We start from the raw sequence: 24,698 nt of genomic DNA on the forward strand, positions 1-24,698 counted from the left end.
CAGCGGCAGGCAGGCAGGCAGGCAGCGCGAGCTCTCCCCGTGCATTGCATGCATGGCGCCTAACCTAGAAACGGGAATGCCCTCTCTTTCTTTCTTCCCCTTCTTCTTTATTCATTTTTTTTTTTTGCAAGCGCCGCGCCGCGCGCAGGAGCGCACACGCAGTTCTTGTTTGCGAGCGGCGCTTGCGGTCACACTGTCGTCGTCTGCTAGGCGCGCGTCCTGCGTTGTGTGCGTTTCTCGCTGGTGGACGTGGAATCTCGTGATATTCCTGTCCTTGCGCTGGTAGTGAAGCAGCGTCGGAAGCCTACAAGCAACAACTGTTCGTACGGCGTGCCGACTACCGTCGCTGCAACCTGTAATCGCATTGTGCCGTTCGAAAGGACCTTGCAGCGAGCGCGTACGTTTCGAAGCGAAGCAGCGCGCGCGCGTAGCCCCGACTTTTTTTTTTTGTGCTCTCTCTCTCTCTCTCTCTCTCCCTTCTCTTCGTCGTTTTTCTTTTTGTCTTTCGTCCGGGATTCTGTGTGCGAGCGGGAGAAGTGACGGGCTGTATCTGTTGTGCGGCTTCGTCCTCCAGCTACTGCTTACTTGCTGCTGTGATCGTGCGCTAGATAGTACCACCTTCGTCGGTGTTCCTTTGACGACGGTGTTCGCGCTTCACTTTTTTTTTATTTTTCGGTGCAACAGTTGCGCTTACCTGCTGGCACTACTCTGCAGGTACATCGAGGAACATGTTCAGAAGACTGGGGTCGCCATCGAAACGCAGGGCTTCGCGCTCGTCACCAGCGGGAAGAAGCGAGAGTCGCTCACCGTAAGTGCGCACCGATGCGCGTGACTTTTTACGAACTTTGCCGCGAGTGTGTGATCTAAGCGTCCTCAACTGCATGCGTTGTGTTCTTGCATGTACGGGAACGCTTATAAAATGTATGCGTGTCGCAGCACCGTTTTTAAAGAACTCGCGAGGTGTGTCTGCATGATAGGTCGCTGGTGTTAACAGGGTTGCGCTTCCCGGTGCGTTATTGCGCACAAGCGATTGCGCATGTGTATGTATGCTTGGATTACGCGATATTGCAGACTACTAATTGCGCGCATTATATGCTGTCATCTATACAGCGTGTCCCAGCTATCTCTAGCCAGAGTTTAAAAATATGCCGACGCACTCTGTGATGACGCGACCGAATGCATGCTGCTCACTATTGCATGGAGTAAGTCGCACTATTATTGGTTTTCCACTTAATTGCCTAATTAGGCATGTTTAATTAACTGACTTCCGAAGCAACGAAGCTGGCCAAAAATTTCAATCGGGAAGTTGTAGATCGGTTTGCAAAACGTCCGAGTAGACAGTTTCTAACTTTATATATGTTGGGTATTAATGGTTCTCTGCTAACTGCAGATGCCCGCGAAATACAAAAATTTTGCTGTATATCAAACTACCGAAACGACCGCGAAGCACCATGAGCGTGGCATGTAAATCATGACATGCATGTCATGGTTTTCATGTTACCACCTGTTATTCATGTTCTTCACACAGTCACATCGCGCAATACCAATTTTGGCGTATATCAGTCTAGCGAAACGGCCACGAGTGCGCTATAAGCGTGGCATGTAAATCATGTCTCACATGTCATACATGTCATGATTTTCATGTTACCACCTCTCACTTACGTTCGTCGTAAAGTCGCGTCGCTCAATACCAATTTTGGTGTATATCAAACAACCGAAACGACCGCGAATGGACCACGAGCGTGGCATGTAAATCATGACATGCATGTCATGGTTTTCGTGTTACCAACTGTTATTCAAGTTCTTCACACAGTCGCATCTCGCAATACCAATTTTGGTGTATATCAATCTAGCGTAACGGCCGTGAGTGCGCCATGAGCGTGGCATGTAAATCATGTCGTACATGACATGCATATCATGATTTTCATGTTACCACGTGGCAGTTATATTCTTCATACGGAAATGTCTCGTCATGCCAGTTTTCGTGTATATCCATTCATTTAAACGGCTGCTGGCGCCCCGAGACCATGTCATGTAAATCATGCTGCACATGACATGCGTGTCATGATTTGCACGTTAGGACCTGTCATTATGTTCGTCATGAACTCTTGTCACGCCATAACCAGTTTTGATATCTATGAAATTAGAGCCCCAATGCCGTGGAATGTAAATCATGCGGTTCATGACATACATGTCATGATTTTCATGTTATGACCAGTTATTTGTGTACGTAATACGGTCATGTTACGCCATACCAATTTTGCTATACATCCGATTAACGAAACGGCCAGGAGAGCACAAAGTCGTAGGCGGCTAGATAGATAGATAGATAGATAGATACGCTCAAAGTCGCAGAAGTTCGCTAAGAAATGCTTCGCATTTAAAAAATACCACGTGACATGCCCGCTTGCGCGCCTATGTGCGCCATGTTTGCAGTGCTCCCTAACGTTTCGTGTACAAACGATATGCTTCCTTCGCAACAGTTCATGACAGCGATAAGCTGACGCGGCGGTTATCGCTTGTGTTGCGCTGGAAAAACGTGCGTCATCGCACGGCCACCACCATCGCCGCTGTCCTGTCGAGGAAGCACACCCGGCCAACTGCTACGGTAGTTTGCCCGCGGAAGGTTAGGGATCACGGCGCATAAGCGGGTAGGTCACGTGGTATTTTTTCGTATTTTCTCGGGCATCTGTAGTAATAAAAAAACAAACACTAATACTTAATAGGTAGAAAGTTAGAAACTGTATAATCGGACATTTTGCGAACCGATCTACAACTTTCTCATAGGAATTTTTCGCCCATCTTCATTGCTTCAAAGGTTAGTTAAATAAAAATGTTTAATTAGACATTTAAGAAGACAATAAAAAATATAGTGACTAACATCATGCAATAGTCGTCAACATGCATTTGGTCGCATTGTTATAGAGTGCGTCGGCATATTTGTAAACTCTGGCTAGAGATAGCTGGGGCACCCTGTATATCCGAGTTACAGTGCGCAACTAGCATTTGCTGAAGCTGTAGCAGTTAGATACTGCTGTCGTGAGCTGTGTCAGAAAGCATAGCTATACAGAGGAACCAGCAGGTCACACAAACCTGAGCCCCGTACCGCCCCCTAATACTTCCCACCTTCATGGCCAGTTGTGCTCGATTTCAGATATATTGGTTTGATAGCTGTGCGCCAGAATTCCGAGCACTATTGCTGATGTGCATTGTTACCTGTCGACCCTTATCTTGTTGAGCGAAATTGAATGGCCATTTATCGTTGGACGCACTGGACGTTACGATAAAAGCTGGCTAATGAGGCATCCATCTTTAGCAGAAATATAATAAACGGCATCGTCGGGCAGATATCTCAGATAATGCCCGATCTTTTATCAGATAAGACCCAACTGTCGTGCTTATCTCATAAGTTCCCATGATTTCCTGTGGTGAAGCACATGGCAGTCACAGAACTTGTGTGTATTTTCATTGACGGAAGAACCTTTGTGCGTCATTGCCTATAATTAAGTGATAGGAACAATCCATTTTTTATCTATTGGTCAGTAATAAGATAACAACGAGGTGTGATAAGAGTGTCACGCTGAGGCACACAATGCTTTCATTCGGGTGCAGTGTAAATAAATGGCACTAATAAGAATTTGCACACCAAATTGCAAAAAGGTCATGGCCAGCTGCCAACTGCCAACAACAAACGGCCGACCTTTGTATCTTTTACAATAGGCTGTACTTGTGTCGTGTAATGGGAGTGGTGATTTTCACTCATTTCATTCTGATTCCTCATCATATTTTGGGTTCATCTGATTAAGCACCTTCTTTAAGCTGTTTTGGCATGACATCTTATTCTCTCTATTTGTGTGTAGTAGCAAAAAAGTGAGAAAGAAAATAGTTGTGATGATATATTTAAGTCAGATCGATTTATAATGTTCATGACATCTATGAGCAAGTCATTTATGATCAAGATATGAGCAAGTCACTTAAAGATTAAAGAAAGTTTAGGATGCAGTCATTGATGCTTTTGTACATTTTCATCTTGAATGTGGCAACATATTTAACATGTCTCGCTTTACATCGTAGCACATATTGAGCAGCATTTTGCGTAGTAGCAAGCAGAATGGTTTGTGAGGCGCTTCTAGTGTGCTGTATGCACTGTTGCAAGGTCAGCAAAAAGTGTGGAGCTCACTCAGACTCACTCATGAAATATATTTTGCCTTTAAGGCTCACTCGGACTCACCAAAATTTTCCTCATCTGGACTTACTCGGACTCAGACTCACTTAATTTTTCTCAACCGGGCTCACTTGGACTCAAGCTCACCAAAATATTGTGCACTCGGACTCACTCAGACTCGAGACTCACTGCTCAATCTGAGTCTGAGTGAGTCGACTCATGATTCCATTAGCGTATGATTAACTTTTTTGACTGTAGTGTCACAGCTCTTTAACATCAATATCTCATATAATTGGTGCTCTACTTGGCACGTTTTGATCCCCTACTTTCAATTACGAGTTATCAATTATTCAACCCCAGTAAGGACATTTTTATTGAAAGAGATGCTCACACGAGGTATTTTTATCAAAAACTTCCCGCGAAAGATTTTGCCGGAGGGAAGTGAAACCCCCCTCACCCGGCCCCCCTCTGTAACTCACGCCTCTGATCAATAAATATTGAAATGGCGTATGAACGCTAGTGCTTTGAAGTATGCGTAAGTGGACACGAGAATGAATGGGAGTCGTCATAAGGCTGATAGTAATGCTGAAGTTGAGAGATAGGACCATAGGTCGGCAAAGAAGTGTGAAGCTCACTCAGACTCACTCATGAAATATATTTTGCCCTCAGGGCTCACTCGGGCTCAGATCCACGAAATATTGCTCACTTGGACTCAGATTCACGAAATGTTACTCACCCGAACTCAGACTCACGAAATTATTACTCAGCCTGACTCACTCAGACTCACGGCTCAATCTGAGTCTGAGTGAGTCGACTCATGAGTGAGTTTGCTGACCTATGACTCTGTAATTGGTATTACGTGCCTTTGCAATGGGATCAGTGCTTTGCTTGAAGAAATATACAGCATGTGACAGCACTATCAGATAACAAGGTGTGTGCTTGCCTGGTGGCAAATTCTTTGTCAGATTTCTCACTTCCTAAGCTGTACTTACTAGCGCAGAAAAAAAAAAGCTATTTTGAGAAAGGCATACAGGAAAGTAGAGAGGCAGTGGTGCTTTTATATGTTGTATCACACTCGAGCACCTCACATTTGTACATAGTTGTGCAAACACACTGAGGAAGCACGTAATGGCACTGTGTGTGATACCCGCTGCTCTCATGTTGTTTAGCTTTGTAATGATGTAAATAATGCTACGATCATTAATGCCTTGTCTTGTCATTGTTCATTTCAGGGAAATGCAACCCTGCACCTCTACCCACACTTCAAGCCGCTACAGAAGATTAAAGGTGAGATTATGATCTCTGACGCTAGGAGCTCTTCTACTTCATTGCATTAACTGCTGTATGCTGGTTCCAGGAAAGAGCAGTTTAAAAATGAAAAAGAAAGTGTGAAATCCAAACCATGTAATTATTGTAACCTGGATCACTTTTTCTTTTTTTTGTTTTATTGCGTGAGACAAAAATAGCTCTCAATATGTATTAATATGGACTGTCATGATAGAAAAGGAAGCAAATTTTGAATCGTAAAAAAAAGATAAACTGCAGGCCTTAGGTCAGCTGAAGTGCTAGTCAGAATGTGCCACTAGGCATATTTCTCTGGTTAAATATTGTTGCTCTTTCCATAACTGTGGTGTGATATTGTTGCATTGACAGCTTTTGAAGCTTTCTTACCTCTCTTGACATTTATTTTTTTATTTTTTACTCAGTGCGTCACAAACTGTCATGGTAATCAAAAGGAAATTCTTACTAAAAAGAAAATCGCCTATGCTCGTAGAAGTGCCATACCGTAGTGTAGATTGCAGGCACTAATGTGAACATTTGCTTGGGGAAGCAACTTTAGAAGGTGAAAATAAAAATGCACACTATCATAACTGTCTCCTGGCAGTGTTGACACCTAAAGACCATTGTAATCTCAGTCATGAAATTAAAGAATAGGAGAGGTGTACGTATGACGGTGAACATTAAAATAAGTATGACTAAAAACACACATTTACCACCTTTATTGTAATTACATAACTCCCGGTGTGCTTATTCTGATAGATCAGTATTGCAGTGAGAGTAGAAAGCAGTTGTGGAAGCAGGATGCGGTCTCAAAAGGCATGCTTTGTTAATAAGCAGGTCACTGATCAATGTCAAAATAAAATGACGTTTTGTTGAATAAAATGATGAGAAGGTGGGTCATGAGATGAACTGGGACAAAGCAAGCATCGTGGCCACAGAGAAGAATTTGACAACAAGGCTCAATCTCGAATCGCTAATAATTTAGACAACAAGTAACACAATCAATGCATCATCTGGCACTCTAAACCACGTGTACTCCTGAACTTTGCGCCATGCGCTCAATGCTACATAAAAAGCAGCTGCTTAGTTGTCATTTCATTGTGAACAAGGAATTCGTATGGATCCCAAAACGTCATTTTATTTTATTTTGACATTGGTCAGTGACCTGCTTATTAATTAAACCTGACCAAACGGTATTTCATCGAACCCTCGGCTGCGTGCTGCACTTCTGTTTCCTTTCATGTTTGTGTTGTGCTTGAACATTTTTGTCTGTGGACCCTTGGTTCTGCGCATATGTGTGTTGTGTGTGCCTGAAAAAGCTGTTCCTGGATGCAAGCACGTTCACACGGGGATTAGCCCATCTTTGGGCTGCTGGCTTGTTGTTTCAATGGGGCAAGCTGCCCAATGAAGGGCTGGTTTCCTGCTGAACTCCCATCGCAAGCGGCACCCCCTTCCTGCAAGACACACCCACGTTCGTTTCTTTTCATTAATTTTTTTGCATCAAGTAGGTGCTTGTGTGGATTTTTTGCATTTGCTGTGTTGTTTGATTTTGTTGTTTCCTGTACATGCATGCATCGTTGCATTGGTCTGATGTTTGCATGTAGACAATCTTGGTTTTGTAATGGAATACAATGTCACTCTCAGCATTCTCTTTATTAATCCTGCATTTGCCTGAGCAGTATACTAAATTTTTACTCTGTCTAGTCATACAGTACAGTTGTCTGGCTATCATGAACAAAAATAAGAGTTAATTGCCTCAGTGAACAAATAAGAAACTATAATCTGTTTGTCATCAAAGTCCTTCATCTGAACGCTTTATGACCTGCAATTTGCCTAGACCAAGCAATTTGCTATCGAAGTTTTATGTTTCTAATGAGGATTTATTATAGCACAGAGTTTCGACTAGCCTGAGTGGAAAATGAACTAGAGTTTTGAAGACATGGTGCTGCGAATCTTGCGTGGCAGATCAGTAAAAGATAATGACGTTCCACTTGCCTAATCTTAAGCTTGAATAGCATATGCATTTTTTGCCTAGTAATTAACAGACCTGGAACATATATATACATATGTATGTATACACACTTGGCTTTGAGCTAGGTTAGTCACTGAAATTTTACACAACAGTGTTTTGTACACCGGTTGGGCACGTAGCCCCTCAACAAATGTCAGTGCTTGAATTGTTGCACTATAACTTGTGAAGAGGCTTGTGGCTTGGCTTTGCTGCAGTTTTGAACGGTCAGTTTCAGATTTCTTAATTTTCCTTCGTTCCTCCCACATTGTGGGTTCATGATGCCTTGTTTTAGGTGTGGTGGATTACCTGACCACGGAGATCTCCACCTCGAGGCAGAAGAGGTTCAGTTTGGTGACATTCATCGACACACCGGGACTGGTCGACGGTGACATGAAGTATCCGTATGATGTCAACAAGACAATCCTCTGGCTTGGTGAGTGTATGAACATTCTTCCCTAATATAATATGCCTCGCGACACTACTAAGTTAAATTGAGGGTGTGAAACAAAAAGTACCACTACTTTCTAGAGTGGCGTTTCAGAAGCTGAGCTTTTTTGTTTAGAGCTTCAATGGTATTGCATGATTGCCAGGGATTAGTAGATTAAAAAAACAAGTATGCTGTGTAACGATTTTTTAACTCAGTACCAGAAACAGGTATTTCACTTTTGTAAACAAGAATGAGCAAATGTGATGATCATTTGTAATTTGCACGAAATCGCTGTTTCATTTGTACGAGTTTTGTGAAGGCTTCATTTCCATCGTATGTGCAGCCTAATGCATTTAAATGTGTATTTATGTTGCACAGTTAGAACGGGGTAGATCTTATGCTTTTGTTCTTCAAGAATAATTTCAGATTAGGCTATTTCAGAGTGAAAAAAAAATCTTTTTCAATTGGCAGGACTTAACCAGTGGTTTTATGTACAACCAAACTTATTCATATTAGTTTAGCTGCTGTATAGCAATGGCATTTCCGTATTTTGCTTGCACATTAACATGCAGGAATAGCTTAGTATGCTTCTTATACTGAAACATCTTTCTGTGCTATAGAAGGGGTAGACAAATTATTACAGATTGCATTTATATAAACAAACCAAGTCATAATAAAGATGCATTTCACATGAAAATAGCTTCATTATATCTAATAGTTGTTACCTGTATGTACTAATTAACTCGTGATGTTACCAGAAGTTGCTAGTGACTTGGTGATATTTAACGGTGGTGAGAAACGGTTTACATACTCAGTTAAATTTCAGTTTTATTTCATTTTGAGCAGCCGTTGCCCATCTGCATGGAATTCAGTGTGCCAAATGGCTTCTTTCAGCACTTATATAATACAAACAAGAGTAGTGAGTGACACACACACACACGCACACGCGTGCAGTAGTAAATACATTTTTTGCTATTTTCAAAACACTTATCTGGAAGCACTGCAGTGATATCCAGCTATGTCGACTGTGATCTGTACTGCATTCTAATGCTAGTACAGCAAAAAGCTCATTAACTTGGATTTCATGGAGCCAAATGAAATGTCCGAATTAACCAAATTCTGAATTATCGAGAGTATCAAGAAAACAATAAACAAATGTCTATTGCATTGACACACTCATTTTTTTTATGTATACATAAATGCTGTACTTATTTAGATGCGAAGTATCTTAAGGCCGAGCTCAATCCGGTGGTGGTGGTGTGCGGCGTGACCACCCTTACTGCGATGCGCATACCCTCTCCACACACCTCCTCTCCACTCACCCTCTCCTCTATGGAGGCGAAAATGTGTGAGGCCCGTGTACTTAGATTTAGGTGCACGTTAAAGAACCCCAGGTGGTCGAAATTTCCGGAGCCCTCCACTACGGCGTCTCTCATAATCATATGGTGGTTTTGGGACGTTAAACCCCAGATATTATATTATTATTATTATCTTTCCCTCTCCACTTTCCCTCTCCCCTTCCCCTCTCCCATACCCCTCTCCCCTCCCCCTTTCCACTCTTCCTCTGAAACGCGGGCTAGACATGCCAAAATTCTCTCCTGCGCAACGCCGCGATGAGCTCGAGCGCATGCGCGTCCCCTCCCCTTCTCTCTCCTCTCCTTTGCTGCCCCCCTCTCGCCTGCCTGTCGGCCGCGTTCCCCGCTCGCCCTGTGAGAATTAACGGCCAGGCTAGATGGAAGATATGACGCGCGTAGCGTCCCTCTTCGCGTTCCACGACGCGAGGTCGGTAGCATGCCCAACGAACGCCAACGGAACGCGATCGTGCAAGTGCTCCGGCTTCGCATCGCCTCATGGTCCCCTTTAGCGGGAGATGGTGTAATTTTTTTGTATAAGAGAAGGGTAAAAGCCGCAATTTTCGTCATCCTGCTGCTTCTTTCACAATGCTACCGTGGCACAAGAAATCCATGTCTTAGCTAGCCCAAAACGTGCTCTGCACCCCTACCTTGTTATGTACCACCACCCTGCGCAAGTGACGATACTCTTTTCACCGGTAAACGAAAGAAATTCGCCATAGCTGCTGAAGCCTTGGTCGCCAAAAATGGGATTGTGGATGGCAACCACACCTTTACGAATGCCCATGGCCAACGAGGTGCCACACACAGTGGTAAACACAAATAGTCATTAAGCGTTCTGGCCTTCCAGTCGTTACCGTGTGGTTCGCAATGATGACGATGGCAGTGCGGACTGTGTCGCCTCATTTCGGCTGGCTGCAAATGAGGTTTCCGCTAGGGGTGTGCGAATATCAAATTTTTCGAATACGAATCGAATACGAATATCTACCTTCGAATATCGAATCGAATATCGAATATCAAAGGAAAAATGCCCTCACAGTAACAATATTTTATTTAAAACGTAGCTATTTCAAGAAAAAAAAAACATTAACAGCCTGACTGGCAACACAACATACACTGCTATCTCCGGAATACCATGTCCAGGCTAGCACAATGCACATCACAACACAAGCAAATATCACGGCACAATGAAAGTATGACTACATGTTATCACGAAGAAATATGAGTTGCTCCACATGATCAGGCAGCAGGCGCTCCCTTGTAACAGACACCCCCCCCCCTTCCACTGAAAAGGCACGCTCGCTTGGAACAGAAGTGTGGCTGGTATAGGGAGTTACATGGGGGCAAAGCTTTGCCAGACTGGGGTATCTCAAGGTGCCTACAGTCCGCCACCAGTCACGTGGGTCACTGTCCTTCAGAAGTGGTCCCGCATAGTGAACGAGTGGTAGTGCGGCACGTTACGGCCGCATAATATTGAAAATGTACGGTTACATGATCGCCAACAGCGCTGCACGTCATAGATGCACCAGCAATAAATCATACGTATTGGGGCGCTCGTCGCAGGCAGATATCGTGCCTCCGTGTACTTACGATGTTTATCGCTCCTCTCGGCAACGTTTTTAGCGATACGAACGCAGCATAAATGTGGAAGACGAGTTATTTTATGCATGATAATCGAATCGCATATTGGATTTTTTTTAATATTCGAAGTTATCGAATATTCGAAACTTTTCGAATACACGATTTTCGAATCGAATACGAATATTTCGAATGTAATATTCGACGAATATTCGAAACTTTCGAATATTCGCACACCCCTAGTTTCCGCCCTTTTGCGCCGCACATTTGTGGCACTTTGAGCTCGGTGCGCTCCCGGGATCGTCCGAATTTAACCGGGTTGTGGCCAAATATGATCGAATTAACGAGAGTTTGGCACCATTAAACAGTGTATATGCTGGCCGGGACCGGATAATGCGTCCGAATTATGTGTATTTCTGAATTAACGAAGGCCGAATGAATGAGCTTTTACTGTAGTAACAAAATGGGAAGTTGTAAAGTTGTATTCACTACTTTGTTATATTTGGTAATTCATTGCGTTCATGTTCATTGTATTGAGGCACCTCCTTATAACATTCTTATTGTTGTGCTGGGGTTGGTGCTCTACATGCCAAAAGGTGCTAGAACTTCTGTAGGCTTCCCGATCTGGTTCGGACCTTGGTAAAGTTTTGTGCTCTGAAACTCTGCCTTTGGTTTCGTTTTGCAGGTCAGATGGCTGATCTCATCTTTGTCTTCTTTGACCCCATTGGTCAAGCCCTGTGCAAGCGCACCCTCAACATCGTTGAAGAGCTTAATGACAGATTCGTCGACAAGATGCGCTTCTACTTGAGTAAAGCTGATGAGGCAGGCCACGAAGCAGACAGGCAGGTGAGCATGTGTCCAAGAAGAGCCCTCTTTTGGGCCTAGTTGTCGTTGAGCCACGAAAGTACAGTCATATTCAATGTAAACTGAGACACAGTGCCCTTGGTTGTACAGGCGCTAAGACTGCAGTGGAAGGGTCCACATAAGAAAAATTTGAGAACTAAACCTCTTTCTTGCTGCTAGCTTTGTTACCTCTAATAGACTCAATCTATAGAAGACACTTTACTTACTTTACTGCCTTGTCATTATGGAATAGACTCTCATCATGCATTAGGTATTCTCCCTCATTAAGCTTCAGAAAGAAATTGCTATCACATCTTGTCAATGCCCAATACCTTGAATCCCTGTCCATGTGGGCATTCTAAACATTGTTTCTATACTTCCTTTTAATCATTTCACTTTCTGGATTTTCCGAACATACTGCTGTTCACTCCGCTTTAATTGTTTATAAACCCTCCCGGGGCTTTTACTTGGCTTGGCATATCTACCCCCTCCACACTGTAAACTCAATAGATCTCATGCTTTAACATTAAGGCTTCTACAAACTGGGGCATACCCAAACCCGCTTCTCCTTCAAAGCATTTACCCCGAAATTCAGACAACAAATGCATGTGCATTATGCAATGACTTAGCAAACTTAGATCATATGCTCTGGCGGTGTCCCACGTTACGTGGCGATGAAAGCAACACTTCTTCACGCTGGGATGCGGTTTTCCGCAGCCCCAACCTCAGTGAACAGTTATGAGCTGACTGTCCAACGGGCCCGTGACGCAGTGGAGAGGCTCAGCCTTTCTGTCTCGACGTGGAGTAGCCTGCCGTGCATTAGTGCGTACCCTAAAGGACTATTATAAAGTTTTTCATCCATCCATCCATCTCCTGACAGGAGGTCTTCAGCCTTCAGTTCTTGAAGCTCAAATTGTGAATTTATTTATGTCCTTTTTCCTACCAATGAAATTTAGAAAAAAGGAATCTTTGATAAACTGATAGTATTTATCAAATGAAATTTCTGTGTCACTGCTGTTGCACCAGTGACAAGGTCCTTTTGATATCATGGTTTCCATGTTCTAGCTCATATTGAACGAGATTGTACATACAGTGGCAGTAGTAGGTGCACACTCAAGGAAAGAAAAGAAATTGTCGACAGGGAGAGGAAGTGGTTTCCAAGATTAGTTACTTTGTTTGGTATTACTGCCGAGTCGGCACATTGTATTGTCACTGTATGCAACCTAAACTATAAGGGATGTTCTAATGTGGAACACTATATATAAAAAAAAGCAAAGCTTGCTGTGTTCAGGGGACCTGCTGTGTGTTGCTGGCAACCTGTTGAAGAAGACTCCAGTATTGTTGCATTATTTTTAACTAACTAAATCAGTACTGATTAAACAACGAGATATTAACATTAATGCCACAGTGTCAAAGGAAGGTTTGTGAAGCACATCAAAAAACTTTAGTTATTTGCGACACACCACTCTTTGTGTAGCTCTTTGTTGCTTACAACAACGCTCCTGAAGCCTCCGAAAAGCCATCGCCTCTTCACCTGTTTCGTTATTCTTTTAGATGGACTTCTTCTGTCCCAGACAGTAGTTATATCTAATTTTGCTATGTCATGGAAAATGAGTTAGGCATGCTAAGTGTTTGGTCAGTCATTGGCTTCCATTGCATGTAATTTAGATCCGGTAGTGTACCAGCTTGACTGACTTTTTTTTTTCTTTCTAGAAAGTCATGATGCAGATTGTCCAGGAGCTCTGCAAGCGGCCAGGCTTGAACCGCTGCGGCTTCGACATGCCGGCCATCTACATTCCAGATGCTAGCAAGGTCAGTCACTGAAATCAATCACTGCCGTGTGGTTGTGACAGTGAAGAACAGAGTTGCCAGCAAAGCCTCACTGAAACATTAAACTATTTATTGGCCGAATCTGCGCCCTATGTACGCAAGTAAAATGCAAACTGAAAGCCAGCTCATTTTAAGTTTTACTTGCTTATGCAGGGCACAGCTTGAGTTTGCGTAGCTCATAGCTCAGTATTGAAACTCAAGCTGAGCTACTCAAGCTCAAGCCGTACCCTGCATAAGCAAGTAAAACTCTGCTAGCTCAGGAAGCTATCTGAGCCATTAAAAAAAGTAGTAAAATAAAAAACATTGCTGTAGATATTGTGTACACTTATTGCAGACTGCAGAATGAAAGATGTGTCATAAATGAATGGGTGTTGCCTTGTAGCTAATATGTAGTTTACTGCTTATTTTTATTTCAACTAGCAAGCGGTGCGCTGTGTCAACCAGATCGAAGAGGTGTGCAAGGACATTGAGAAGACCATCAACCAGACCGTACAGAATGCGCTCAACTCTCTCGAGCATGACTGCGAGCAACTCAGCAGTGAAGTGTCACTCAGAATTAGCCGGGACAAGTAAGTTCAGTCATGCTAAAAAAGAAAGAAATTTCTGAGGTGTTACATGCAGAAACCACAGTGTGATTACGAGATGCACTGTGGTGAGGGGCTCTACATTAACCTTGACTGCCTGGAGTTCTTGAGCATGCACCTGATTGCAAGTACACTTGTGAGCAAAAGTACACAGACCACTGGAGCGCGTGTGGAATTGCCGTCTGCGCTGTTTAGTTGTGAGCCGTCTGCGAGCATTGTGCTGTTGAATGCGTGGCCAGAGCAATGCTCTCGACAGTAGACAGCTCGCCACTAGACGGCGCAGACCGCAATTTTGGCGCGCACCTCCGTGGTTCATGTACTTTTGCTCATGGGTGTACATGGGGATATTTTGCATCCATCACCCACTAAAAATGTGGCCACTGTGGCTGGGAGACAAACCTGCGTCCTTGTGCTTAGCAGGGCAACGTCATACCACAAGGTAACCACGGCAGCATCTTAAAAACAGTGCAGACAACACAAGGACCATTAGCCACCCATCAGTGTCATTGTCACTGAGCGAGCTGAATTTTTCTTCAGGAATCGTGTGGCGATTAGGCTATTAGTACGCACAGTTACGTTCATGCTGTACAATCATGTGCATGCTTGGTTTTCACTCTTATTTATGTATAATGGCTTTGGAGTACATGTGACACGATCGCGTACAAAAGTATGTGTACTTTTTAATAAATACAGTTTCGACTTGGTGCGCTTCCCGTTCGGTCTTATTTTGTCCTTGTGTTGCTTGTATCCTAACCAACTCACCCAGTGGTCTGTTCTACTTAACCATGACAGGTCATGTAAAACATATTGCTCGAAGTGGGTGTTTTAAATCGAATAGTGTTAGTGGTGCTCACTCGGGGTGTGGCTGAAATATTCTGTTTAGTTTCCGATTCGTGTTGTAACATGGCTGAAATTGCCTGTTTAGTTGCATTTACGGTGATGCTCACAGTTCCGTTGATCTATAATTAAATCTTCTGTTTTACTACAGCAATGCACGATCAGAGAACCTCAGCACCGGTGGAAGGGGCCTGTGTCTAGGACTGTTCGGCCTTGCACTGCCATCGTTGCTTCTGCTCAACCTTGCCCTCCGCAATGCGCCAGAGGAGCTCCTCTTCTCGTACCTCGGGCCAGGCGTTGTCGAGTTCCTCTACCTCTTTACGGTGGGTGAAACTATTGTTTGATTGTTTAATTGATTGGTTATTGACTGATGGACCAACTGCTAGGTTTGAAGGACGCTAAAGATGAATAAATAATAGGGGTGTGCGAATATTCGAAATTTCGAATATTTTTCGAATAGTGTTTGCTATTCGATTCGATTCGCACTGAAATTTTACTATTCGAACTATTCGAACTTCCCAAAGACAAATGCAGTCAACGTCCGGTTGAAAGTCACCCCTTCAGATTTTTAATATGCTTCACCTCATTACACTCTCGTATTGCGGCAAAGCTGCCTTTCAAGCTCCGTTACGGTCGAACTTAGCCAAGAGACAAAGTGCGGTTGGAAGTGGTCCCTAGATTTTCAATATGCTTCACCTCATCACACCCCCGTATTGCGGCAAAGCTGCCTTTCAAGCTCCGTTACGGTCGAACTTGGGCAAGAGACAACGTCCGATTGGAAGTGGTCCCTAGATTTTCAATATGCTTCACCTCCTCACACCCACGTATTGCGGCAAAGCTGCCTTTCAAGGTCCGTTACGGTCGAACTTAGCCAAGAGACAGTCAACGTCCGTTTGGAAGTGGTCCCTAGATTTTCAATATGCTTCACCTCATCACATCCCGGTATTGCGGCAAAGCTGCCTTTCAAGCTCTTCTACGGTCGCAAATTTACTAACTCAATAAAACGCTGGTTCCAATATGGAGATGAAAGATGTGGCAGAGTTGGGGGCTCAATTAATGCTGTTTTGGACCTGAAATTTGGGCAGGAAGTCCGAAAAATCGGACGCCGAAGCTTTTTAGCATCCGAAATTTCAGATGTTCTTATACATTGACGTCTACGAGGCAGATTTGGAACTCCGGACTTGAAGGGAGCACACCCTTGTCTGCCACATCAGTTGGGCTTCCACAGAAGTTGAAAGAGGAGGAGAGGCTGAGGAAATGGCATCTCTGCCTATCACGTGTAAAGTGTTGTCGGCAACACTTTGGTTGCACCAAATCATGTACATAAATACAATTCGGCCTCTACATTGCCTCACTCTTGATAAGAAAGACAACTATGAAATATGACCCCACCAGCGCTTCATCAACCTAGCGAAAAGAAACGCTTTCATGTTGCTATCTCACAAGAACATACTTAGGGATTCTCTGCAACTTTTTCTGTAATTTCACTTCGAATTATTCGCAAAATGTTTGAGGAATATTCGAAAATTATTCGAAATTATTCGATTTGATTCGCACTCAATCTTTATCATTCGAATTCGCTTCGCACCCAAAATTTTGCTATTCGCACAGCTCTAATAAATAAGCTTTGATTGATTGATTATAAACTGATGGACTGACTGTTGTGTTTCAAAGACACTGAAAATGAATAAATAGGCAAGCTTTGATTAATTGACTGATTGAATTTATATAGACTGTTGAGTTTGAAAGGCAATAAAGATTATTGATAAGTATGATGTATCAGTAAACTATGCTTCTGCTTGCTAAGGGCGGAGGGTTGGCAAACTAGAAACATATGCAGAAACAAGAGTGATGGCAACACTACCTTGCTTTCCCACACCAATTTTCCGTGACATCGTGGATTTTGACAGGGTCTACACTGGTCTAGTCGGTCATTTATCAGTCAGGGAGTGCTCTTGTTGTTTCCCAAAAAGTCGCCGCTGAATTTGGAAACTTTAGGGGCGTTTTCCATACACCAAGATACTCTGAATACTAGAAAATTAACTTGAAATTCATGACGAGGTGCTAATGGGTTGGCACAAGATTAAACAAAGAGAACTTTGGCTTTCACTCTCTCGGCAAGTAATTGGCCCTCTTTTCACTGTATGAAGAAAGATGAGAAGTTTGAAAGAACGCGTCACTGAACTGAATTTGTTTAAGCATCATCATTTTGACATGCCATAGCGAAATCGACATTGAGAGTAGTCATACTGGAAGGATCCAGATTAATCATGACTGCCTGCAGCACTTTGAAATTATCAAGAGCTTGGTGCACAGATGTTCTTGCATTTCATCCCATTTGGAATGCTGCGACCACAGTCAGGAATCTAATTTACAAACTGATGCTCTGAAACCAAGTACCATAGCTACCGAACAACCGTAGTGGCTTGTGGAAGTGCGACATGTCAGAAATGTACAGAAACGCTGAGGATTTTCGTTGTTGCTTTGTTGAAAACTCAATTGATGGTACTCTCTTAGTGAGGCATTCTTCATGCCTTTTCATGGCAGTTGAGCATTACAGTGTGTCATTTTCGTGGAGGGAGAGTGTACATTGCCTTGACGAGGGTGGAACGGCATAAAAGCTGATGTTATCATGTAATTGCGACAAGTTAGTGCCGTAAAACAGGGTACAGTACAAATGCTACTTGAAAGTACTTTCACACTGCTACCATGAACGGTCTCCTGCACTGCACAACCATTCCTCACAGCTCAGACCTTTACTGTTCTGTAAATATGGTCGCAAAATGTACTATGTACAATATGGTGCAGTAAAACACTTACAAGTCTTTCATTCATAGTAAGTCCTTCACTCATTTAATACTCTCCGTGTTTTGTTCGATTAGTTTCACTATCGACACACCGCTAAGGATAGAAAACTGGGCGAGTTGGTATGGATTCATAGTGAGGGTTGTGCAGTGCTCACTATCAACTGAGCGCTACAGTTGAGAAACACTGAAATTTCCTTCCTGAAATTCTACTTAAACCTCAATTAATGGAAGCCACAGCATTATAACAAAGACTTCAAGGGCTAACGGTGCATTGTTTCAGAATGCATAGTGGATTCTGCACTGAAATACAAGTACTGGCACGTGGTGCCTATATATTTTTTGTGTCCCTTATTGACTATATAAAGTCTTATAGGTGGATCAAATCCTCGTGAATCAATGCAGCGCTAACACACAATAAGCACTTGTTACATCTGCATGTCTTATCGCTCGTGCCTGAACAATTGTTGTTGGGATTTCACGATGTACAGAAATTGAGCTCGTGAATCCCAAAGGTATCCTCAGGAGAGAGAAATCTTAATTTTGACTACATGCGTGGCCATCCGGCAAAAACATGCCATTTCTGACTTGGTAAAAAAAAAAGAATTGCACATAATGCTTCAAAGCAGGGTGAATGCTTAAAAAAAACTCGTTTGTGGCTGTATCCATTCAGGAGCATAATTTGAAATCACCATCTATGCTATACATTGCATGTTTGACAGAGTGCCGTCTTTTGCAGACTGTCATAAAATGAGAGATTGGTTCATCTGCCAAGTCCGAGTTTGTTTAGCACAGAAACATGCAAACGTTAAAACATTGTATTTCGTTAGAAGCCCTGCTTCAGTTTTTAAAGTTTAGTCTGTAAATCTCACCTTGGGTAGTGAAATGGTGTTAATTTTGGAAGTTAGCTTGCATACAAATATTTCTAACTGCAATTAAACCACTTTTATTATGGCCAAAAAATCTAGACTACACACGTGAGGTGAAGTGAACTGACTGTAGTGCATTCTTAAACCATTGCAGTTTCACTCTAGGTTAGGTTAGGTTAGGTATACACATGATGACCATCACACATTTATTATATTGTTTGCTTTTCTGGTGTGCAGCTACCCCTACAGATATTGTCGGGCATGCTTCCGGACTCCATTCGGCTGGGTGTGATGCTGGCGCTTTTCGCCGTCTCCATTTTCATCCTACTTATCGCCAAGTGGCAGTCAAGGTGTGTTTCTGTCTCCTCAAGTAACACATCCTTGCATGTGGAGTTGTCATTTATGCACAATTCTAGAAGTGTTCGATGGCTGCTGTGTAGTTACGAAGTGCACATTGCATATCAGTGTATACTACTGACTGCCATCGAGCATCATAACTGGCATAGTTCAGTCAAGACGAAACATTTATAAAATCGTTTTGATGCCTCGACATTAGAATCCTCATTATGTGCGCAAAGCGCGGGAAAAGCGTGTGTGAGTTGTCTGTATGCAATAGCAACATCCACTAACGTGAAAAAACCAAATGAAGAAACGGCAGATAGCACATAATAAAGATAAACTAAAAATAAAAAGCAGAAGTACAAATCGAAGATTGCATACAAATTGGAACGAGGGCCTCTAGCACAGAAGCTCAATACGGTACCCACAACCCATGTGTGCAGGCATCGATAGGGTACCGTATTTTCTCGGATATAACCCGCACCAAAAAAACGGAAAAATGTGCTTAAAAAGGGGATGCGGGTCATATGCAGGGGTGGGTTATATGCGAGAAAATATGGTCTTTCCCATGTCCACGCTTAAGCATTTCCTGTGTCCAAGCTAGTGCGTCAATATATACTCGATGTGTTGTCATTTTGCCATGGACATACAGGCCTCGCCAGCTTGACGCCACGTCTGTGCCTTGTGCTACAACAACACAGTGCTTTGCCGATTGGCAGCGTTGTTGAAAGATGGCGCTACGCTATTAGAATTCAGCATTATGCTTAAGCATTCTCAGTTACTTCACTCACAAAGAACGCCTTATTTTTTTTTCGTGCATCAGTTCGTTTTGTTGTACCAACTCCGCTAATTATCTGCTGGTTGATATATTGATTGAACAGCTGCAGTACACGAAATGCATGATAATAGCATTTTCGTGGTAGTAAGAGAATTCATAACGCCTCTTTCGATTTTTCAGGCTCAAGCCCATACTGACGAGGCAGGAGAAACGTACGCTGCTGGAAGCGCAAAGTTACCTCAGGGATTATGTAAAACCTAAAAAGGTGAGATGATTAACTCATGCCAGAGGCTTTTAAGGTTATGGATATTATAGTTTTACACTTGGTGATTTGAAAAACAGTCTTCTGTTGATTAAACGAGTGTTCTCCCTTGAACAACAGTTCATTGTGTTATCTTTGAAGTTTGCCGACAGTCGGAAGAAAAATACTTTGGTGCGCGTGATACAAGAGAAACAAAAGCTCAGAGAGCACAATTCGTTGTCTCACATTAAATTTATTGACTAGAATTCTTTACTACACTTATTTGTGGTCAATGACAAGATGGTCGTTGAAGCAAGAAAGAAACAAAAATAATTTGCAGAAAGAGAACCAAAAATTGGAGGACGCTTAAACTTCGCCTCGAAGAGTGAAGCGTGATAGCATTATTGCCAACGATGACACTGGATTCTCTGTGACACGAACTCGTGAATGCTATTGTGTTAAAATGGAGTAATGAAACTATGGCTGTACATACTGTTTACTTTTGCTATACTTGTATGGTTTAAAGTTAAAGACGTTTTGGATCAACAGCTTCTTAATGACGCAGTGTCGGGTGTTCATAAAATATTGTTTATCTCTTTTCAGCAACGACTGTACGAAGAGTATCTCAGGCAAAGTGTGGCAGATTACGACTTGTGATACGGCCACAGTGTGGCCGTTGTCCCAGCACCTTCACCATCATAGAAGACGGTCATTTCCTTCACGAAAAAAACATGGGACAAGTTTGTCAGGACATATAGGCTTCATTATAATAAATTAACAGGAATGTTACCGGTGCAAGTTGTTGTAATTGATTTTTGAATGATGCATCTTTGTGCTAAAAATAAGGCACAAAACTTTGAAAAATAAAGAAAAAAAAAACACAATAGGGAAATACAAGACAAGTTTGCAGCACACTTAGTATAAGACAGCAGAAATTGTGTTAAATTTATTGTAAGCTTTGTCAAAACAAATTATAAGTAATGTTACAGATACCTGTTAGAATCTGTTTCATAACAACACAAGACGCTAAAAAAATGAAGAGCTATAGGGGGAAAGATTGTTAAAAAGCCAGAGTGCATATCGTAATTGCATTATGTTTAACGTTTGCTTTTGCACATTTTATATGCAAATAATAAAATGTTTGGCGCTAAACGATGTCAGCAAAGGCCAGCCATATATCACAAGATATTTGGAAGGCAACCAAGTGTATTCAGTCTCCACAAACAAATGTCTAGTGGAAACCACTGAACATGTTTGTCTTAAACGAATGCCAATATATTCAGAGGTCTAGAAGCTCTGTGACAATTCTGGCATGTGAAAGGATGACACTTAACTAATGTGATGATTAAGAAACATAATTTTGGTAGTTAAGCAAAGAAGCAGTGCTTCTGAATAAAACTGTTCCAATAAACAGTATGGTTGCTAGTCAGCACCTTTCAAAAGCATCATTTCTTACAAGTACCAGCCCAAGTTAGCCACTGTTAACCCCTTAAGTGCTTTATTTTTTTGAAAATTTCCCAACCAAAAGTGCCTATTTTTTTTATTGCTGATTTCGAATCTGATTGTACTAAAAAGCAGCTTGTCGATGTTGAAAAAATATTTGTGCCACATACTTAGTCAAATCAAAACACGAATAATGCAAGGGGGCCCGTTGCAGCTCCTGCACCAAAATCGAGTTTCCTTTCTCAATTTTTTCCCGTTTTCTCCTCGCTTCCGAGAGCAAACGAAGCACATTTGAAGAAACTGCTGAATATATTCCATAAGGTCATCTGGCAGTGACAAGTTGAAAGTCTTGCCTGAAATGGCCAAGAATGGAAAGCAAAGAGGCTTCACAGGAGGATTGTCCGCATAAAGCAGGATCCACTGGCGAGCACTCGCGATGTTCGCTTCCGAGCTGTTTTCATCATCCCCGGAGGAGATGCTCAATTCACCGCCTTCGCTGTCTTCACTTCCGGACACAAGATAAACATCTGTATCCGAATGATCATCACTCGAAGAAGATGACAAAAATGAGAAGCCTCTTCGTGTTGAAGAGCCAGTTATGCATGGGTGACCGCCACCGCAAGCCATCTTTTCATACAAAAACCGCGCTCTTTCCGCAGGAGAAAAATAAATTGTCGAGTAAATGCTGCCATCTGGTGGATTACACGCAATCTAAGCTGTAGAAGAGCGCCTCTTGTCTTGAACGCCAGAGGGGAGTACCTATTCCGCTAGGACGAGCTCTGCTCGTCCAAAGCAGTTTGGGGACAGTTTGGGCAGGACGAGCTCTGCTCGTCCAAAGCAGTTAAGGGGTTAATTTGATTCTAAACTTGATCTTGGAATGACACCATCAACGTTAGTGTGGTGTAATGACAAGGAGAAAAACTTGCTGATGTCATTTGTCACTGATATAACTGCTCATAAAAAATAAAAAAATTGTGCTGTTGCTGCCTTCATACGTGGAATCCATAGCAACGGAGCAAATAAGCTGTGGAATGTGTCCATTCCCAGAGCACCAAACTGTAGGTGGTTTGTATAGACAAGTACTATAGTAAATTATTTAGATCCGATGTTTCCCTGTATTTTTTATCGCAGTTTTGAGTGATTCAGCCTCAATTTAAGGCAAAAAAAAAAGCATTTTGTTAGCATTTTGGCAGCATTCAATTTTCAAACAGCTCTGCATAATGAATGCAACAGATTTTTAAGTTTGCAAAATGCACTTATGTAAAAATCATTCGGGCAAATGGTTATGCAGCAGATGCAGTATTCAGTAGCCAATGGGTTAACTTACCGGTAGTAACCGTTACTGAAACTGAACTGAAGTAACGGAAGGCAGAGTAATAAGTTTGTGAAAAGATAAACACTTGGGGAGTTTGGTGAAGAGTAAAAACACTCGGAAGCCCTGAATAATTGTGTTAGGATCATTTTATTGTTTCTAACTGATCAATATACAAATAACAAAAAAGAATGGCACATGTAGTAAACAATGTCAACAAACAGTATAAACAATTCAAAAGTACACTATAGAATGTTCTTTTAAAAGTGGAAATCCATGAGACACTGCTGAAAAGCTACTCAATGTTTTGACTGTCTGCAAGTATCATAACATAAATGTGCAGAACAGCTTCACTAATGGACACATCAACACATGTATGACAGAACACTTGCAGCATAATGATCACTAGTGACAATCTGTCAATGACTGTAGTGACGCACACCAGCAATTTTGCGTGATCTATCGCATGGTGCTTTCTTCACCAACGAAGTGATTGGTTGCAAAGAAGATGCTCTTGCATTGCAATAAGTACCCACAAAATACTGCTTTGCAATGCAGTAGTGGAATGTTCCGTTAATGTTGAAGCTCGCTGTAAACCCACCCATTTGGCTGAGACGCTGAGTCTTTCCCACTCAGATTTAGCACAAAGGTGACACTTCTGTGCTGAACATTAATACTATGCTTCAATTCGGCATTCGTCTGGATTTATATCAATTGGTAATGAATCAAGAGCGTGAACCTACAGTGCTGTCGAATGAAGAAAGGTACACAATTCAAAATATGGCCATGGAACAGTGCTGCCACCTGGTGTCTGAGGTAGAAAAACTGCTCCGCCATTTTTCACCTTTTGGGCAAATAAACACAACCATTCTTTCAACTTTGAGAGCACACAATTGCTTTAGGCAATTGCCACATGCAACAAGAAATGTTGATTATCATGTTTAAAATAAGCAGCCACTGCATTTTTTAACATTGTAGCGGGCTAGCTTACAAGTGTCCACCTCTCCAAATACTGAACGCGCACGAGCCAGAACATCAGCTGACTTATTTATATAGGCTTTTTTCAGCGATGCATACATTAATGTGAAAATATTTTTGTGCACAGCCAGATCATCAATTAAAAATTTCAGTAATCTTTTACTTGGCATGCAGGTTCATGTTTTTTAATGATGTACATCTCTAATTAAACTGCTCACAACTGTCAGTATGACTTAAAGTAGAATTAATGGCCTCGTGAGAGGGGATAGACACAGTGCCTTGGTTCAGGCAATGTGAACAAATTAAAATGGTTCAATCTTTGTAAGCCCGCACTTGCTTCTGTCAGCAAAAACACAATTACAGAGCAAATATACACAAACAGTTGCACACAGAGTTGGCAAGTAAAAAAAATGAAAACGAATGCGAGTGTAATGCAGTTCAGTAACATGCGTTTTATACAGAAATTCAATTTCAACACGTTTGTTTGTCTCAGTTCTGGTATAGCTTGTCCTTAGTGACAGCAGATTCATTGAAACACGGTCTTTAAAACGGGAATTTGTGTTGGCCATATGGTTTGATGCCTTTGGATGCATTCTGCCATTGTTGTCTTACAAAATGTTGTTTAATGTGGGGGTGACGCATTGTTTGTGGAGAAGTGTGACCCGCATGCAAAATTCGAGTGATGTAAAACTATTGGAAACCACTCCGAACAAATGCAACTCACGGTAATTGCGACTCGGCCCAAGTGTAAATTCGCAACATCTTCTTGGTGGATATACTATTATGCGAAGTACGAACGATGGTGCGAGCTGCCACAAACTTGCTTGCGAAGCGTTAGTACTAGTATATTATTTAGTAATGAACTATTTTACAGGGAAGACTTAAAAGTGCTTTGTCACACGCGTTGTTGCAAAGTGAAAAGAAGTACAGTAAAACCTCGTTAATTCAAAGTCACTGGGACTGTGAAAAACTTTCGAATTAAGCGGGTTTTCGAATTAACGAAACATACAAAAAGCGGGATGCAAG

The 24,698-nt window shown here is 42.3% G+C and overlaps 2 protein-coding genes across 2 annotated transcripts in view; one reads left to right on the top strand and one right to left on the bottom strand.

Moving 5' to 3' along the window:
- The window catches only part of LOC119389688 (uncharacterized), a 51,582-nt gene extending 30,840 nt beyond the window's left edge, over positions 1 to 20,742 (top strand). The window contains exons 4-13 of the mRNA XM_037657050.2: positions 715 to 808; positions 5,398 to 5,452; positions 7,750 to 7,890; positions 11,500 to 11,660; positions 13,371 to 13,469; positions 13,908 to 14,056; positions 15,060 to 15,231; positions 18,819 to 18,931; positions 19,879 to 19,963; positions 20,543 to 20,742. Coding sequence (XP_037512978.1) covers positions 715 to 808; positions 5,398 to 5,452; positions 7,750 to 7,890; positions 11,500 to 11,660; positions 13,371 to 13,469; positions 13,908 to 14,056; positions 15,060 to 15,231; positions 18,819 to 18,931; positions 19,879 to 19,963; positions 20,543 to 20,596 — 1,123 coding nt within the window. The 3' untranslated portion in view covers positions 20,597 to 20,742. The remainder of the gene's footprint in view (positions 1 to 714; positions 809 to 5,397; positions 5,453 to 7,749; positions 7,891 to 11,499; positions 11,661 to 13,370; positions 13,470 to 13,907; positions 14,057 to 15,059; positions 15,232 to 18,818; positions 18,932 to 19,878; positions 19,964 to 20,542) is intronic.
- The window catches only part of LOC119389686 (sodium- and chloride-dependent GABA transporter ine-like), a 272,940-nt gene that overhangs the window by 117,903 nt on the left and 130,339 nt on the right, over positions 1 to 24,698 (bottom strand).

This window comes from Rhipicephalus sanguineus, chromosome 4, assembly GCF_013339695.2.
Source record: "Rhipicephalus sanguineus isolate Rsan-2018 chromosome 4, BIME_Rsan_1.4, whole genome shotgun sequence".
Lineage (NCBI taxonomy): Eukaryota > Metazoa > Arthropoda > Arachnida > Ixodida > Ixodidae > Rhipicephalus > Rhipicephalus sanguineus.